This window comes from Stegodyphus dumicola, chromosome X1 (assembly GCF_044657685.1).
Source record: "Stegodyphus dumicola isolate Sdum_Otavi_A_Nest chromosome X1, ASM4465768v1".
Classification (NCBI taxonomy): Eukaryota; Metazoa; Arthropoda; class Arachnida; order Araneae; family Eresidae; genus Stegodyphus; species Stegodyphus dumicola.
Window position 1 is genome coordinate 236,352,889 of NC_140780.1, and position 19,545 is coordinate 236,372,433.

Consider the following 19,545-nt stretch of genomic DNA (forward strand, 5'->3'; position numbering starts at 1 on the left):
TTTTAAAAACAATTGATCATTCAAAATGGAAAGCGGAAATGTATGACAGAAGACTAAATAAAACATAGATATTTCAATCACAGGTGATAAAAACTGCAGTTACTACCGACGAAGAAACTGAAATTCACTGATAAAAAAACAAATGCGAATATAAAATAAATAAATAAAAATAACTAGCTTATTTAAAGAAATTTAAACCTAATGAAGAATTAATCATAAAGTTAATTAACCCATTTTTCATGTTCGTGTTTCTTATATATTAGAGTAATAATTTTGATTAGAAAATGTCCCTTACGTATTTACAATAACAATTATAATTTTCTTCCTGATTATGGAATTTTTATGCGCAATCAAAATACTTTCCCGAGAAACTAATTTTACTTTTAATTTGTTCAAACTCACATTACACTGACAGTTTGAGTAATAATTTGATATGGAGTGGAAGGAGAAGTATTTTATACATAAATGACATCGAAAAAGAATGAACGCAATCTGATTAAAGTTTATATATATAAGGAGATATATATTATTTTCCTCAGCTTGTAATACTTCTCTTCTAATTTATTAGGTTCTCTTTTCTTGCCACATGCCTTCATGGTGTAATTGGAAGCCCGTTCGGTTAGCATTTGGGAGGTCCGGAGTTTGAATTCGAGCAGCGCACTGCTGAATTTTTCTGGTTATGGTGTACTTGTTTCTTGCTCCGATGAAAATCTAATGACTCTAAAAGTAGCGCTTGAGTGCAAATGTGATAGACGATAATTAGTCACCACCTGGATTTGGCGACCGAGCTCCCTCCTTCTTAGTCACCCATTAAATGGGGGAGAATGTAAGGAATTTTCTACTTCTTTACTGCATGCATTTGTGGTGCATTTGTGGATTGCAGTCATATCCGATTAGCAATCCTGAGTTCAAATTCCATCGAAGCATTGCTGATCTTTCCTGTTTCTTGCTTCGATAAAAACCAAACTCTAGTTCGATTTTCGCAAGCATGCAAATTCTTGAATTTTATGAACTATTGATTTTTCATAAAAAATGAAAGACATGTCAAAGATATAATTAAAGATGTATTTATTCGCATTCTTGAAAAGCAAATTGGGAAATTCTAGAAGAAATATTTGATTAAAACATTTATTTATTAAAACATTTGCTTATTTCGGAGTATAAACAATTTTAAAATTTGAAAGCTAATATAATTGCGGTGTAATTCTGCAATTTGAAAATTCAATGATGCATAACAATAAGCAACAACATTATTCTGGTTCATTTTATGATTCACCAAACGAGCGACATGCGAAACAGCCAATCCTCATACCAATGCTGCCACCGTTATTAAATTTCAGGGCTTCAACACAATGGTGCCGTTATGCACTGAAAGTCATTACATAACATTAAACATATTCTAATTTCATTTCCTTTTGGCAGCTTTTTCTTTTATGTAAATTGACACATAGTAGACACAGAAGTGTAATAGACACAGAACTGTCTGTGAAGACATAGTGAAGTGAAGACATAGTGTGTAATTGACACAGAAGTAGGGTAACTAAAATCCTACTTACATAATTATCCAGCATAAAGCTCTCGGCAATGAATACTCGGATGTTTATAAATGTACAGTGTTTTTGCGGCATGGGGGCGCTCTAAGTATATGGCGACGGTGAGCTTTCTCTCAAAATTTGTGTGGAATTTGGAAAAATCGTACTGTCACCCCTATATGGTGCCCAAGGCTCTTGCTAATGACAGGCGCATGGAGGTAGGAAGTAAGATGGAGCCGCCCTAAACAAGTTTCTCCGTACCCTGCTCTGAAGCACCGGCGATCCCTACGTGGTGACCAAAACATTGGGTCATTTACCATTGAGTTCTATGGGATTTGACGCGTTCGGGAGTAAATATTTTGTAATTACGTCGCAAATATACATATAAATGTATATATTTTCTTTTTCTACAACACTTCAGAGTCCTAAGTATGTGAAAACAACATTTTTTTAAACAACATTTCATTCTGAACGGAATTAAATGCTATACTTTTCACAGGACAGTTTTCTCAGAATGGTTTAATTTGAATGAAATATTTTCACAAGTTTTCGTTAATTACATTAGAAAAAAAAAATTAAGGTAATTCGATTTTATTCGGTTAAGGTACAAAAATTAAGATCAAAGTTTATTGTATTATTAATATTAAAATTATGCATTATTTCTTTTCTATTTACAGAGCTTCTTCCTAAAATACTTTCTTAAATATGACATGATTTTTTGGCTTCTTTTAAATCGAAAAATGTAAGTCAATTTATAATTAATGCTCTATTCGGTTCATTTTAAATTAGAGAATTATTAGGAATTAGCGAAATACTTTAAATAAGTATTTCGCTAATTCCTAATAATTAAATAGGTATTAAATAGTATTTGACTTTCTCTGAACATTTCTGAGAGGGAATAAAATAAGTTTTTTTTTTTAAGTATTATTTAAAACTTGTAACTGAGTTATTATAAAATGTAAAGGGAATAATTCTTTTAATTATACTTATCAGATTTTTTTTTTTTTTTTTTTTTTTTTTTTTTTTACCCTTCATTTCAACAATACATATTCCAAAACTCTTTATTACGTTCTTCTTAAGTGCGCATCTCATAGCATTTGCTTTACAATACCTTTTAACAGATTGCTTTCCAATACGAACAATTCTTGCTTAAATAGTTTTATAACGTATTTGTCAACAGGATTTCAATTTATGTTTACAATTCAATATTAAGGTTATTATATATTTAGATAACATTTATAATCATTATAAATTAGATACATTTAATCATTAGATTTCTTCACAGTACTTTCACAGTTGTTTATAAGTGAATAAATTCTTCATTTCAAATACATTTATGAATAATTTAATGAATATTTAAGTATTTTGTCAAAGGCAGATACATGCTTTTTGCAAGAACATGCATAAATACCCATACATATTTCCTATTTATCATTTCCGGCATGTGCAAATCTTTAATATCTGTGCATTCACTATATTTTTCGTGTAAAGTAATTTACACTAATTTAGCATACACCCGAAAGTTTTACATAAAAAATATATATGAATATAATTTGAATGAAAATTATAAGTATTATTTTTAATACCCACTCAAAGGTCAGTTTTTCTTCAAAATTCCTCCACGATGGCATCTCTCTCTTTAGGCAGATAGCCCTTGCATGCGTTACTCTATTTAATAAAAACTTAATCTGACCTATGTGCCTAATTACAAATATTTTAACATACATAATTTTATATTTACATTTAGCCATCAAGTTTCAAACTTTTCAAATCTTCTAGAAAATAAATTTTGGCAGATCTCTTTTAGCAATTTTCTTAAAATCTATATTTTTGTAGTGCAACAGCTTAGAATTTTATAAAACAAATTCATAATCAAAATCGCTGTTGTTAGTTATCGAAAAATAACCAAGATGTGATTTTTGCGTAAATGTCAGTAAACTATACAAATTGCTATTATCCATCACACTATGAATGTTTCTTTCATGCGAGAGTGTCCCTTTCTCGATTTCTATGGAACTGTCGTGTGTCGAAATACTATCAGAATCTTGTCAAGCGAGCTTCTGAATGTAAACAAAGAACACCCCGTCTGGTGACCCAAGCTTCAAAGCAGTGCTTCACTTCTAGCGCGGAATGGCCCCTCCTCCCTTTCTTACCTCCATGGACAGGCGTAATCTTGCTCTACTTGCCACGATGCATTTCGTGGGCTTGTTCTGGTGAGGTCAGATAAGTGAGATTAGTCACAACAACTTTTCTTTTATTACTAGACAATATTTATGGTCATACGCACTTTATTTTCTAATGTAATTTTTTTAATCACTCTATGCCGGTTTTGAGTACATAACAACTTGCAATAAGTTACAGTTAACAGAAATATTTATTACGAATTTTAAAAGCATTTATCCTTATTCAAATCAGGTACAGTGGATTGATATAATTCTCTATCGTAGTAGTATCAGGTTCTATGTTCCTTCTAACCTTCTTCGGGAACATACAAGGACCTGACTCGGAACAGAGAGCTTACTAAAGCTATGTTCACTAATTGTGGTAAGTAGACAGGATACAGACGAAGGGTATACAAAACCCTTTATTTTTCGCTATATACAATAACTTCCGTACTTCGGAATACACTGACCCTCCACTCGGGGTCTAACGTAAAAAAAAGTATAAAAATAAAACTAAACTCTAATTTAACTTTAGAATAATACACGTGGAAGATTGGCCTTATAATAACAGGAAGCGTATGTAGCACAGAGACTGTGAACACTACAATACGTTTAATTTATCAAGAGGATTAAAACCTCTGGCCTGGAAGGCGAACAGCAACTGCGTAACTTCTAAGGTAAGCGGCCTGCGTTGACTTACTGCTTCCTCTCTTTCGCTTGGCAAAAAGGCCACACTTAAATACTTGGCGTTCGCCAGACAAACTTTGCATAAAAACCTTCACGCTTATAATTCTGGCCGGAAGTAGAAAATAAGAAGTGATAGTAAAGATTTAAAATAAAATAAACATTAGTAAAACTTAAGATCCTTACATACTTCCCGCCAGAGTTAATTAGTTTGAAACTGAGGTCTAAAACGACCTTGTTGAAAACTTTTAGCTCTAGAATCTAACGCGAGGCCAACCTTTTACAAACATAACTTCGTTAGAAACTAGAAAATTTAAAAGAAAGAAATTTGTTACAATAGCAGCTCCCAGGATATACAACAATCTTTTTTTTTCATCTGTACTGCATCTAACCAGGAGCTTTTATTCAATTCTGGTTCCTTCCAGAGATCTGGAAGGAAAACTAGTTTAATGAAATGTTACACAATGACATGGCAAGTAACATATAGAATTATACTGCTCTTAACATTCTTATTTCATTCATGACTATTTTAATTATCTCTCCCTGTGCTCTCTGACATGTGTTGTAAAAGAACACCAAACACGAATGTGTTTCTGTCTACGTGTGCCACACTTCCTCCTACAATCAAAACACTAACGTGTTAAAGTTCAACATAACGAGACCTCTTAACACACCCTAATTTCAACTCTAAACCCTGAGGTACTATTCTAAAAGTGGCTAACTCTAAAGTGTAGCGTCAGAGAGCCTAACTACATCATTCAACCTTTACCACATATTCGCCATGATTTAATCTTTACAGTCACACGAATAACAAATTTTTAACATTACTTTCACTTTTACCATATAACAGAACCATATAAATATAACCATATAATATACCATATAAAATAACAGAACATATCAACATGCCGTTAATTTTACAGATTTGAAAACATACATTAGTAGTACATTGTTAACTTCTATTCTTTTCAAAGCAAGTGCCAATTCTTTCTACATTGAAATAATACATTTCAAAAAGTCTTTCAGACTAAAACTTCTCTCTTGCTAGAATGTTTTAAATAAAATTTATACAATAACTTTTTTTACAATATTTAAGTTTTTACACAACGCTATTATACATCAACTTTAGTTTTACGCGCGAGTAATTGAAAAACATAATAAGAAAATCGGTCACAACTCATTTCTCGCCCTTTTGGCGATAAAGGTAGACCTCGCATGAGGTAAAACTTCTTGAAATCTGCCACTTGCAGTAAGAATGAAAGATTAACTTAAGTTTGCAAAGTAACATAAAATTTTACTTATCTTTGTAATATTCGGACATCCTTTTCTGGGCCCAGTCTTTAAAGGTACTGCAGATAGTAGCTTGGTTGATCCTCCTTCTTGTACGGGCTCGCCCTTCAGTGCTTTCCTCTGGAAGCTTCCTTTTTTCACCAGTACGGCCACCCTTGAATAATTTCCTTTTCTCCTCTGCTTGTGGTCTTTGCCGTTTGATGGCAGCTGGTCTTGGCGGAACCGGGAAATTTCTTCCGTGTTCTTGCTTGGACCTCGTTGCTGGCCGTTCAAACTTTCCTTGAACTTTTTCCTCCGCCGCTGATGGCCCTTCCGCAGTTCGGCGACTTTTGCTGCGGAGAGTTCTGTCGGATGAGTAGATCTTCCGTTTTAAAGCCGGGTTATAGTTGCCGTCATTTCTCCTGGTCCTCTTCACATACGTCGTCCTTCCCCCTTCTTCAATCTGGGGGTGTTCGTGAACTCTGTTTTCTGGACGGTGGAACGGCTTCTTTTTCTTGTTACATTCAATTTTTCCGCGGGGCAATTTTCTTTTCACTTGCTTCTGTCTCTCATTGGCTTGCCCTTGTACTTGTCGTTTTTCCACCTCTGGAACTTGTACCTGCGGTGTCTGCCGTGCCGGATCCTGCAAAAGATCTGAAAAGATTTGCATTTTATTACGATCGAAGTAGGGCTTGATTTGATCAATGTTTGCGGAACAGGTTTCACCATTTCTGGCTTTTAACACTACAACAGCGTGAGTTATTTTTTCTATAACATATGGTCCTTCAAATCGTGGAAAAAATTTGGCAGTTTTATCTTCTGGTGCTGAAGAAAGTGAATGCTTAATTTTTAAAACTTCATCCCCTACTTTATAAGTTACTCCCCGTCGTTTCAAATCATAATATAACTTCTGTTTTCTTTGTGCTACTTCCGTATTCTTTTTTGCTTCTTTTATTAGTTTTTCTATATCACCCATTTTAAATTCTGGGGCTCTTTGTTGCACATAAAATAATTTATCTAACGGTGTTATAATCTTTCTGCCTAGAAATAACTCAGCAGGAGTTTTGCCCCTTGTATCATGTTTTGCGGTCCTAAGGGCGAAAGCAAATTCATTGACATAGTTATCCCAGCTTTTATGAAAATTTTTAACATAACTACGGATAATTTTCACTATATTTCTGTTGACCCGTTCCGCTATATTTGATTGCGGCCGATACGGGACCATTTTTAAATGACGTATGCTTAGTTTTTGGCACATGTCTTCAAATATATTACTTACAAATTGAGGACCGTTATCCGATATAACTTTTAGGGGCGCCCCGTATTTTAAAATATATTTATTTAAAATAGAATCGGTAACTAATTTCGCGGAGGCTCGTTTTAAGGGAACAATTTCGGTCCATTTACTAAAATGATCAACCATAACAAGGAGATAGCGACTTTTATTTAACTGACTTTTTGGGAAAGGGCCCAATAAATCGATGCCAATTATTTCATTTGGAAATTCGGATTTAATACTATTTAGAAACCCGGCCGGTCGGAAATTAATATAATTAACTTCTTGACATGTTGGGCAGGACTGGACATACGCCCTTGTTAACTTTTGCAGTTCAGGAAAGTAGACTGCCTCGCGTACGCGTTGGATAGTTTTTCGAATACCAGCATGAGAAGCTAAAGGGCTGTCATGGAGCTCCTGCAGGATATTTAATCTAAGACTAGCTGGGATAACAGGTCGAAATTCGTTGTTGGAATTCGTAGTTTTTGTATAAAATAATAGACCATCTATTAGTTCGTAATGGGCCGCCCTATTTCTTATCGCCACAATATCTTGGTGGCTAAAATTTCCAGGATCCTTCAAATACTCATAAATACTTCCAAACTCAGGATCCTTACCCAGTTCGGTTATTACAGTTTCTCGGGAATTTATTGTACACGCTGTCAACATTGCCATCTTTACGGTATTGCCTTGTTCGTCTATTTTAATCCTTGATAGGGCATCTGCTACGATATTTTCCTTTCCAGGGGTATGCTTGATTACCAGATTATATTCTTGCAGCTTGAGTGCCCATCTTATTAACCTTGGGGATAAATTTTTCCCTGAGTACAATCTAGTTACCGCCGCATGATCAGAGTATACTGTTATCGGCGCCTTTCCAAAATAGACTCGGAACTTTTGCACTGCTAACAGAACTGCAAGTGCCTCTCTCTCGGTCGCGGAATAGTTTCTTTGTGTTTGATTTAAAGTTCGGCTAAAAAATGCCACGGGCTGCTGATTTTGCGAAAGTACCGCTCCTACCGCATAATCCGAAGCATCCGCTGAAATTTCTAAATTTTCATCCTTTTCAGGAAATTTCAACACAGGGGCTTGCGTTAATGCTTGTTTTAATTTTTCGAAAGCACTATTGGCTTCGGCCGTCCACGAGAATCTTGCCTTTTTTTTTTTTAATTTTAACAATGGCTCAGCGATAGCCGCAAAATCTTTTATAAAGGACCTATAATATGAACAAAGTCCTAGAAAAGAAGAGAGCTTCTTTGCCGTGTTTGGAGTCGGATACTTTTGTACAGCGATTATTTTTGATTCATCTGTCTCGATCCCTTTTTGCGATATTTTGTAACCTAAATATTTTAATTCAGGGGCTGCAAATTTGCACTTTTCGACATTAACTTTTAGACCGGCCTCATTTAATAAAGAAAACACCTGTCTTAAATCCTGTATATGTTGGTCGAGATTATCACTAGTAATAATGATATCGTCTAAATAGATAAATGTGGACTTTCCAAGAACAGGTCTTAACACAATGTCCATGCATCGCTGAAATGTTGCCGGGGCGCCTGAAAGGCCAAACGGCATACGCAAAAATGCATAAGTGCCAGACTTGGTTATAAAAGCAGTCTTAGGCACGTCCTCAGGCCTCACCCCTATTTGAAAATAACCAGTCGTTAAGTCTAAAGTCGTCATAAATTTGGTCGACGTTATGTTCCTTAAAATTTCTTCTATGATCGGTAACGGATATACCGGATATTTCGTTATGGAATTTAATTTACGGTAATCAATAGCGAATCTCCACCTTTTTGGATGCTCCAAAGGATAATCATTATTTTTCTTACATAAAACCACCGGGCTAGCATAACTACTTGAGATGGGCGTTATGATCTTTTTACGTAGCATATCGGTATTATGCCATTCTATAATTTTTTCCTTATTCTTATCATACGGGTATGGTTTTTGACGAACTGGCAATGCATCTCCGGTGTCAATACTATGGTTAGTAACCTGAGTAAATCCTGGAATATCACTAAATAACGAAGCAAATTCACTTACCACTTGTCGGATTCTATCTTGCTCGTCATTAGGCAGGTGGTCAAGATTTAACTTTGGCGGTTCAACCTTTTCTACACGCACTGGTTTCATTGTCAGCTTAAGGGACGCTTCATTAAAATCCAGTGTAGCTTGTGCGTGTGAAAGAAAGTCTATTCCTAAGATTAAATGTGCTTGCAGATTCTTTACTATAAAAAACATCACCTTTACTTGTTCGTCCTTGATACGGATATACAAAGGTACTTTACCTACGCACTTACATTTTTCTCCTTGCGCCGCTAACACTGTTGTATTATCCGCATTATATATGCGGTATTTGCGAAAATACTTTCTAAAAAACTCCTCTGCCACACAGGAACACTGCGCGCCGGTATCCAGGAGTGCGGTGGCCGGGATATTATTCACCAAGACTTCAATCTTCGGAAGAGTCAAATTTTTCACCATTACTGTATTTATCTTGTAGGAAGAGGGGTTTTCGTGGCCTTCGGATTTCCGCACCCTCTCGTCAGCAGAAATCCGTTTTAGTTTAAATTATTTTTCCTTTCCGTGCTTTCCTTCTTTTTCCCCTGGCCTTGAGACTTTTTTCCTGGGTTGCTATTGAACTGTCGACGTTCGCCGGCTGTTTTTGAATGCTCGGGTTTCCTTGCCCACTGATTCGCTTTTTCTCCGTAGCCGTATGCTTGAGTTTGCTGTAGTCTTGGCGTACCAAATTGGTTTCGCTGTTGATATTGGCGCCTTCTTTCGACGTCCGCCGTTCTTCTACTTTCAAACTGGATTGCTAGCTCAAATAACTTTTCCAGTGTAGTCGGATTTCTTAATTCAATAAAGTCTTGCACTTGAGGCAGTAACCTCGGCAAAATCACTTGAATTATTTCAGGATCCGGACGGTTTCCATACAAGAGCTTGAAAACGTGAATTTTTCTTAAAATAAAGCTCGAGAGGTTTTCGATTCTTTGTTGATATATACTAAAAAGTTCCGTTTCTAATTTCGCACGATCCCTTACAACAGGGAAGGCTTTTAGTAGGGCAGTCTTGAAATTTTCGTAAGTATAGGTGGGACTTCCTGCTTGACCCAAGAGACTTCTGCCGATACATTTGAACCAGTTAAGCGCTTGGCCCCTCAAAGCGCTGGTAGCTAAGGTAACTTTTTGAAACTCGTGCACGGGGTAGAGCATGAAGTGGTCATCCAATTTTTCCAAAAAACTGGTTACCGGTGAGTTTCCATTAAACGTTGCTTCTGGTTTCATCGAAGCGCGCATGGTCTGGACGATGTAACCGAATCCTTCCAGGGCGGCAGCTGGCATTTCTGGATTCTGAGCCGTTTCTGCAGGCAGCGCAGGTCTTCGTTGGGCGCCACTATCAGGTTCTATGTTCCTTCTAACCTTCTTCGGGAACATACAAGGACCTGACTCGGAACAGAGAGCTTACTAAAGCTATGTTCACTAATTGTGGTAAGTAGACAGGATACAGACGAAGGGTATACAAAACCCTTTATTTTTCGCTATATACAATAACTTCCGTACTTCGGAATACACTGACCCTCCACTCGGGGTCTAACGTAAAAAAAAGTATAAAAATAAAACTAAACTCTAATTTAACTTTAGAATAATACACGTGGAAGATTGGCCTTATAATAACAGGAAGCGTATGTAGCACAGAGACTGTGAACACTACAATACGTTTAATTTATCAAGAGGATTAAAACCTCTGGCCTGGAAGGCGAACAGCAACTGCGTAACTTCTAAGGTAAGCGGCCTGCGTTGACTTACTGCTTCCTCTCTTTCGCTTGGCAAAAAGGCCACACTTAAATACTTGGCGTTCGCCAGACAAACTTTGCATAAAAACCTTCACGCTTATAATTCTGGCCGGAAGTAGAAAATAAGAAGTGATAGTAAAGATTTAAAATAAAATAAACGTTAGTAAAACTTAAGATCCTTACAGTAGGAACTTCATAATATCATTTATTAATAGAGGGACAGTGCCATTACATTATTCATTTATAGTATTGTTATAGACAGTTCGTTTCTTCTTTTCCACATCAGTCGTCAACGCATTTAGTTTATCGCAACTTAAACACTCTGTAATTTACTGTAATGCACATGGGATTTTTCATGGAATACAAATTTAGTTATAAAAAGTTACGTATATACTATTCCAAGTTTAGGAACTTAACAAATGCCAAACTACAAAAACGAGTGTTTCGAAGCATAATTATTGCATTTTACTGCAGCAGCCCCACGATTTCGTTCAAACACGAAATAAAAATTTTATGTATTCATTAAAACGTACTTGAAATCGTAGTCAAGCATTCATCGTTAACCAAAATAACAGAATAAGAGAATGTAAACAATTTTGGCACGGTTCCGACGAATCCCACTGCTTAAATATTCCGTTACGAACAGTTTTCGTTTAAAGTAAATTTTCTTGATTATACAAAGAGTTCCTTAAAGAAAATTTCCTAAGGTCGTCTGTTTATTTATACATTATATAAGCAAACAAATAAAATCCATACAAACTTCTTAATCTCAAAAACGCCAGGGGCAGTGTAGCTGCATGAAGTTATTCAACAAAGTTTCGTTTCTTTTCTGAGCATATGGTCTTGTGTTAATAACAAATTTCCTTAATACTGCAATAGATAGATATGTCTGCGTATCTGTGTCTAAACACTCTTCCAAATAAAATGTAGCTTTTTGAAAAATCTTTTAAAACTACGAATCTGTTTAGAAATATTTGTTTAAGTTTTATATGATTAAAATTTGTAATATAAAGCAATTAAATTTCGCATAAATTTGTTCGCTTATTTTTATAAAGAATAATTCATGTATTTATTATTATTATAAATTTAATTTACTATAATTATTAATAATTTTAGTTAGATCTAATATGGCCTTGATGAGGTTATTGTAGAATATTAGCTATGGAAATTTTACTGGTGGATAAAATTAATAAATTATTTATGCATAATGATCTTATATAGCAAGTGCTTTAGTTTCTCTATATGTTAACATCACAGAACCCGTGGTAAAATATGTTAGTATCAATTTATGGTATACGTTTTTCTATAGCTCACGGAACCTCAACAATATTAAAAAGCTGGTTCCAAAGCTAGAATGCGTAAAACTTAAAGTAATATAGGCTGTTGGGAGCTTTTGGGAATATTAAATTTCGAAGAGATACAAAATACCTCCCTCCAGTTACTACAATGATTAAAATGGATAATCCCCCTTCCCCCCCACACACACAACACTCTGAAGTAAGCACTGGTGTGAAGATATCCAGCTTTAAATGATTCTATTATGTACTTACAAATGACCTGTTACAAACGCATACGAGAATGCATAATTTAGCTCAACATAAACCACCTTCAATGTATTCGAAGAGTTAAACGTTTAACAATATTTATTTGACATTAATAAAATATCGAGCAGAAAAATGAGCTTGAGTGAGAAACCTGGCAAATAGCCAGTGGTGTTCCACTGTTATGCTTTCAAAATCGATGAACTAGTCGATATACAGCACTTCTGGCATCATTTTTTTGTTTTGTACAAACTTTTCTTTACTTTTAGTGTCCTAATATTTGTAATCACCTGCTATTCATCTGATACAGAACACACCCGTATGGAAAATTTTTTCTTCGTCCCCCCCCCCATTTTCTGTTGCTGAGATTGCGTGACATATTTTTATGGATGTACAAAGAGCAGGTGTAGATTTGGAAGGTGAAAAGGAGTGAATATATTAATGAAAGTCCTTTCATTACGAGTAGAAATGCAAATCTGCGACAGCTGTTGGCCATAAATATGCTGTACAGCCGTTTTGTTCCGTCTATTTCCATGTTTGTCTTATTTTTAATCAAAAACAGAAATTATTTTAAAGATAATTATAACGCATTGGAAAGAATGTGCATTACTTCCACGCTTCACGAAGTAGATTTCGGAGAGCAAACAGTTTTACCTTTTGGTTATTATTTATGTATTTATTGTCACTAAATATGAATAACTTCTGAAATAAACAGGATAGTTTCAAACCACGTAAGGTGCACTGACTACAATGGGGCATTGTTGGTTAACTGCTATCAATCATTTTTGATATGATTTATCTCGATCATCCGGGGAGAAATCGAAGAGCCATGAAGTGGTTGTAAAAAACAATAATTTACATACAAATATTACTTTTTCTGTTTTGCGTCATAGAAAAAAAATCTCATAAATAAAGGAAAAAGAATAGGTTGGCAATATTTATTCTCAAGTCTTGTCCCTCTTGTGAAGCTTTCGTATATTTCTTTTTAGATTAAATTAAAAGCAAGTTACTTAGTAGTTCAATATATTACAATTAGTTGAATAAATGCCAGACTAAAAATTTTAATATTTAGCTCTCTGTTTGAATCCCTAATTGTGAAAAAAGAAATGTCTTGAAGATACCAACTTTTAGATTTCAAGCAAAATATAAGTATAAATTTGATATTTTTGTTTGCGTTATTTTTTATCGTATGTTTTTACAAATATCTAGTAAAAAGTTTCTAACAACTTTTGTTTTGTTAAAAAATAATCCCGGCTATTTTTAAGTATTTGTGATTGCTCAGCTACTTTCAAAATGTGCACTGGCCCATGTGCAATGTAAGTTTCAAACCACTGTTTTAAAGTATCGTTTATGTAACATGTCTTCTTGCGTTGTAGCAAAGTGCCATAAAAATTCATGAAAATGAGAAAGACAGTGATTTTATATTTCATAGTTTTCCAAGGGACAATTTGCTTGTGGCGAAAAAAATGAATACCTGTGTCGAAGACAGGACTAATGTGAAGTAATTCTATTAATGGGAAGAACATAGGAATTTGCAGCAAACTTTTTCTATGCAGTGATTGTGAATATGACCTGAAAAATCGCTTGCTTACATTGCCGCAAAAGAAAATGTTTAATCCAATCTGTGTCTAGAAAAGAGCTTTTGAAAGACTATACGAATTAAATTTTTGAAGAAAATTCATTTTGAGGTCGATTACGAAAATGATGATAGGAATAATAAATGAAATACGAATGATTTTAAAATAGGACTCACAAATGACGATGTGAATATTGTTGAATGCTCTAACTGTAAAAATAAACAAGAATGCATTGATAATTTGTAAAAATCAAAGCTACCTCATCACTTTAGGTAATTTATAATGTATAAAACATCAAAGTAATTTCGCATATAAAAGATTTTTCTCATTTGCCCCTCTTTTGAAAGATTAAGTAATTCTCTTCAGATACTGTCAGCAAAGTTATTTTGTCAAACTTAAGACAATGATCTGGTATTTATTTAAATGTAATGTAAATGTGAGTATAAGTTGGATAATTATTTTTTGAAATATCTGTTCTTATATCTAATCGGAAGAGAAACACGCCAGTGTAAAATCTAATTAGGTCTAAAAAGCAATCTTAGATTAGATTAAATTTTAAATACAACTACCGATTTTAAGAGCAGTCAAACTTAATTTCCTATTCTTTAGCTGCAGAAAATAAAAATTGACATATGTATTCAAAATTACGCCAAACTAAGTTTTTTTTCACCTCTTACTTTAGAAAACTGTTATTATAATTATCTTAGAAAGGGTAATAGAATTCTGTCAGTATTCAAATGAAGAAAATATAATGAGTGCAATAGTTTTTTCTCCTTCGTGATAAATGCACGGGGGGGGGGACCTGCGACTTTTAAGAAAACATAGCGTATTTGATTTATTATTTTGAAATTAATAAATAAGTATCATCAACTTTTAACGCTATAAATGCTTACAGTGATAACATCTTCTCTTCTAAATTAAAGCTATTTTTTCATTTTTTCAACTATATTTTTAGTTTTTTTAAAGCTATTTTTTTCACCTACAGTTTTTTAAAGCTGTTTTTTTTTTTTTTTTTCCCAGATTTAAAACGTTTATTTCTTTGTTGTGAATTGCAGAGCCAACATGACAACACTCACTTCCTGTTTCAGGGGGAAATGCCTTATGAACCCAGTCCTTCTCTTTGAAGTCCAGAGTAAATATCGATGAGACATTCAACTTGAGTGAAGAAAGAGCCCAGCTTTATCTGTCTACGCTAGCAGACAGAAAAGGTTACGTCTACACAGTTGTAAACATGTACTACAGGAACTGAAGTTAGGAAAGTTTTATCCTGTGTTTATATCCGGAATGCCAACGTCAAACCGAAATTAAAAAAAAAAAAAGAACTTTTTGAAGTGTTTTCCCTGAGGAATCATTCACCCGACGTGGTTATTGTCTACGTCATGTTGACCTTGCGGTCAGAATTTGAATGTTATCTCTCAACACACCCTAGAAAATAAATGAATGTACTTTCGTTTTGTATAACTTTAATCATGTTTTGTCTGGTCTGAAAACCAGTTTCCTGGGAATCGAAATCCTTTATTTTTCTGATTTTTATCTTTATCAGATGGTATTGTTAAAAATAAAGATAAGCAGCTTTATTTTTGAGAAATTCTCCCTTCGCTGCTAACCAGCGATAACAGGAAACGAGACTTTGTAGCAGTGAAACGAACTACTTACTTGTAGCTCACTTTAGTTAGCGAAACTGAGATGATGGATGAATCGGACAATGTTCCAACCCTTTCCGCGAAACGATCTAGTGAACAGAGTGAAAGTCCAAATAAGCGAGCAAAGCTTAGTCGGAAGCAAGAAGAATCTCATTTTCTTCGTCTGTTTTGGACGGTTCAAGAGATTATTAGATGCCGCAGTGTATGGAGTGTCGATTTATGTGATATTACAGAAACTGATATAGAGGAAAGCGCTGACAGCCTTAAGGAGTCTTTCCGACTTTTCGAAGACATTGATTTCACTGATCCAAAAATATTATGTGGATATATTCACCGTTATGCTGGCCATGGTGCTGGCTTGGCCAGAGAAAGTGTTTTGGAAGCAATAAACAGCTGTGATGATCTTAAACCTTATTTAAATTTTAGAGAAATCAATGTCATAAGTTTAGGTGCTGGACCTGGCAGTGATGTGATAGGTTTTTGCAGTGCGTTTTATGAGTATGCAAATTGCTCCGCGCTAAACATAACGCTAGTAGATTCGGTGAAAGGCTGGTCATCTTGTTTCAACATCGTAGAATTCCTCACACGAGAAGGAGACTTTGGAAATGCAACCAATCTGTTCAAGAAAAGTGACATTACGACTTCATATTTGCAAGTCGATTTGATGAAAAAGCCATTGCAAAATTCAAAATTTGTCAGAGCATTGCAAGAAGCTGATATTATAATAATGCAGAAACTGCTTTCTATCATACCCTTTGAAAACAGGAACTTCATAATTGAGGTAAGAGAAATTTTAAAAAATTCTATTTGTTTAATATGTGTGCATTATTTATGAATTTCCGTATCAGTAGACAAAGACTTATCACAGAGTTATAAGAATAGGACTTTAGATTTTGTTATACGTTTGTTTGTTTGATTTGCTATGTTGCTGATTCTGTTGTTCAGTTTTATTATTAGTTACTTTAACAAAGCTTATAAAAGAGATACTAAAGATATTCGAGAATGATTTAATATAACAGTAACTGAAGCATTCTTGCTTTAATGAAATTATATGAGAATTTACTACGCTCTGATTCAATCAACTGTAAATACTCCAATATTTAAATTAAAGGAATGGTAATTATTTCACGAAACGTGCATCTCATCTATGAATTTCAATATATTAGCAAACTTAACTCGAAAAAAATTTTACTTGTTTTTATTTAGTATAAGCTATTAATAGAATTATCTGGTTTCAAATGTTTTAGTAATCATAGCTTATACTTGCCTACGTATGTTAAAGCAAGAGAAAAGAAAGCTCTAGATTAATAAATGTTTGAAAATTTGCAAATTTTTCACAAACTTTTAATACAACTACAAACATATCTTTTCATGAAAGAAATAATTTATGTTAACTATTATGCAATTTATTCTTTTATCGTTTGAACGCTTAGTATTTTTCCAATGCCATTTTCATAGTGCGAAAAAAATTGATGAGGAAAAAAAAATAAATGTTTTGCAACTATATTTTTCTAATGGAAAATATCTCGTAACATTTCGTATTAATATTAATTTGGGATTTGGAAGTAATTAACAAGATTTAGGAATGGGATAGAATTTCAGTACGAAATAGACTAGACCGACCCGTATGACCTCTCATGTAGTCTCTATTCCCCTTTCCACTTTAGGTAGTTGTTAGGATCTGAAATGCTGCTTTAAACATGTTTCCAAACACATGAGTTCTCATCGGAACATTTGTCATAAATCTATGTTCAATAATTTCGCCATTTCACTCTCGCCTGTTTCACTTCTGGTTCCAGGCATTGACTGAAAAAAAGACAGATGCGTCATATATATATATGTATATGTAATAATAAAATTCCATAGTCAAGAGTACACTTAAAATTCTAACTGTATCTTCTTTTCATTTTTTAATGGCGACGGTCTCTTATGTGAAAGTACGTGGAATTAAATCCACAGCCCCGTAGTCAAGTTGTTTTTCCCGCCTTTTCTACACGTACAGTTATAGAATGTTCTGGAAATATTTAAAGCGAACTGGATTGGCTGACGCCATTTCTTAGAAGCTCCACCTTTCCAGAGGCTATAAAAGGACTCGCAACGGAATATCGAAAGCTTTTTCTTAAATATAACGATGCAGTAAACTTCATACAAAAAGTTATTAGTAATTCTTTTTTATTTACTCCTAAAATATGATTTTGTAACTGCTATTTCTCCTGACCAATAATAAATGGATCCTGTTTTTTAAACTTATCGTCTGATAATTTAAGCTACGACGACATCTATGATTCTTCAGCATTCTATTTATTTCGTAAAAAAGCTGGTTAATTGTATAACTTAGGCAAAGAACACGAAAGTTTCCTGTCTTAAGTTTTATCACATTTTGACCGAGAATATTCTAAAGAATGAAATCCGAGGATCTCATGCATTTTTTTCTCTACTAGCAACCTCTCAGCAATTTTCGGATCGACAGATTTTAAGTGCTTCCATTCCGCAAAGAACCTATAATCACAAAACACACGCTCTGTCGGGGATTTCAAATCTAAACCCAACGGCTTTTGAAATTAGCCTTCGCTAAACATCATACCAACTTGGGCTCGCTGAAATAGAAATAAAGGAGAATATTTAAATGCACTTTTAAAAATCCTTCTGCTAATTAATGGATATCAGTGATCATAACTTTCTTTACTTAGTCTTATATTAATAATTGTGCAAGTAATTATTTGCTCAACTATTGTTATTGAAATGAAAGCAATACTTTGACATTTTATTGAATGAGCTTAGTAAAATAATAATTTATGTGCAATTTAAAGCTATGGATAATTTTTTAAAATAAAAACAGAACCGAATACTTAAATAATAAAATTTAAGAATAAAAATTTAATTGCAACCATTAAGGCAACAAATTTCAATTCTATCTTAAACACATGAGCTGAATAAGCAAGCCATTTGCTGCTGAATAACAAAATTTTGAACTCTAAAAATCTATATTAAATTCAAGATCCATAGCGAACATCTAACCTCTAAAAATATAAGGTGCAAGTTTAAGGCTAAAGTGAAAAACTGAGATTCAAAATATTAAATTTATTTAAACAGAAGCCTTATTTATTTATTTTTTAATTCTCAATGCAGTTAAATTAGTTCACTGCTGAAAATGCTAATTAATTTATACGAGAGCAATAAGTTGTAATTTTTTCTACGGTTCTCTCATTTATGTAAGAGAAATTTGCATTTTATTTTTATTTTAACTTAATGCTGGGAATTTCGAGTAACTGATAAAAACATTAAACTGCATTTACCTTCCATGCAATGGAATAAATAAAGGAATTATTTATTTATATTTATTATAAATAAATTCCTTTATTTATTCCATGCATGCATGGAAGGAATACTTTTATTTTTATAAAAAAAAAAATTATAACTAGAAGGCAAATGACGGTTTCTTACTTAAAACTGGTAATATTGAAAACGTGGAGGTTAAATTAACAAAGTCGTGAACTATGTTTGCAGAATTAAGAATGTAAGGCCACTTTATATTGCAAATTGCATATTTCCCGCTCACCTTATATTGCAAACTGTATCATTGCCCACTTTTTCAGGGCGAATTTATAGCTTGACAAAAGAAAAAAAAAAGTGAGTTTAATAAAGAAAATTACTTTTCAGAATTTAATATAAATTATTATAAATGTTATACGAATTTGGTCGTAAAGAAGTTTAGCATTTCATTGAACTGTTCTTTTACCAAGCAACTTTTAAATGCTGTCTTGAAGTCTCATATTGTTTAATAATATCAGACCCATAGAAAGTGGTATGTGTCTATATGTTTAGATCAGAGTCCTACCCCAACCCCAAAGCAAGTGGAAACTTTTTGTTTTGGATAAAGAGGACTATATTTCCTTCTTCATCGGTGAAATATCGAACTACCGCTGGGCAAAAATCTCCGATTCAGACGATTGACGAATGCTAGACAATGAAAAGGGGAGGGGTTTAAGAGGTCTTTTCAAGGAATATTGGTTCCTAATTTATGTTACACATGATGAAACAATGAAATCCCAATACAACCAG

General features: G+C 33.8%; 2 protein-coding genes across 2 annotated transcripts in view; one reads left to right on the forward strand and one right to left on the reverse strand.

The window, feature by feature from the left end:
- LOC118199728 (potassium channel subfamily K member 1-like) overlaps positions 1–19,545 on the reverse strand; it is a 124,635-nt gene that overhangs the window by 36,099 nt on the left and 68,991 nt on the right. The gene's annotated exons all lie outside the window — the stretch shown is intronic.
- The window catches only part of LOC118204545 (uncharacterized), a 29,373-nt gene that overhangs the window by 1,238 nt on the left and 8,590 nt on the right, over positions 1–19,545 (forward strand). Inside the window, exon 2 of the mRNA XM_085807185.1 lies at positions 14,929–16,264. Coding sequence (XP_085663311.1) covers positions 15,527–16,264 — 738 coding nt within the window. The 5' untranslated portion in view covers positions 14,929–15,526. The remainder of the gene's footprint in view (positions 1–14,928; positions 16,265–19,545) is intronic.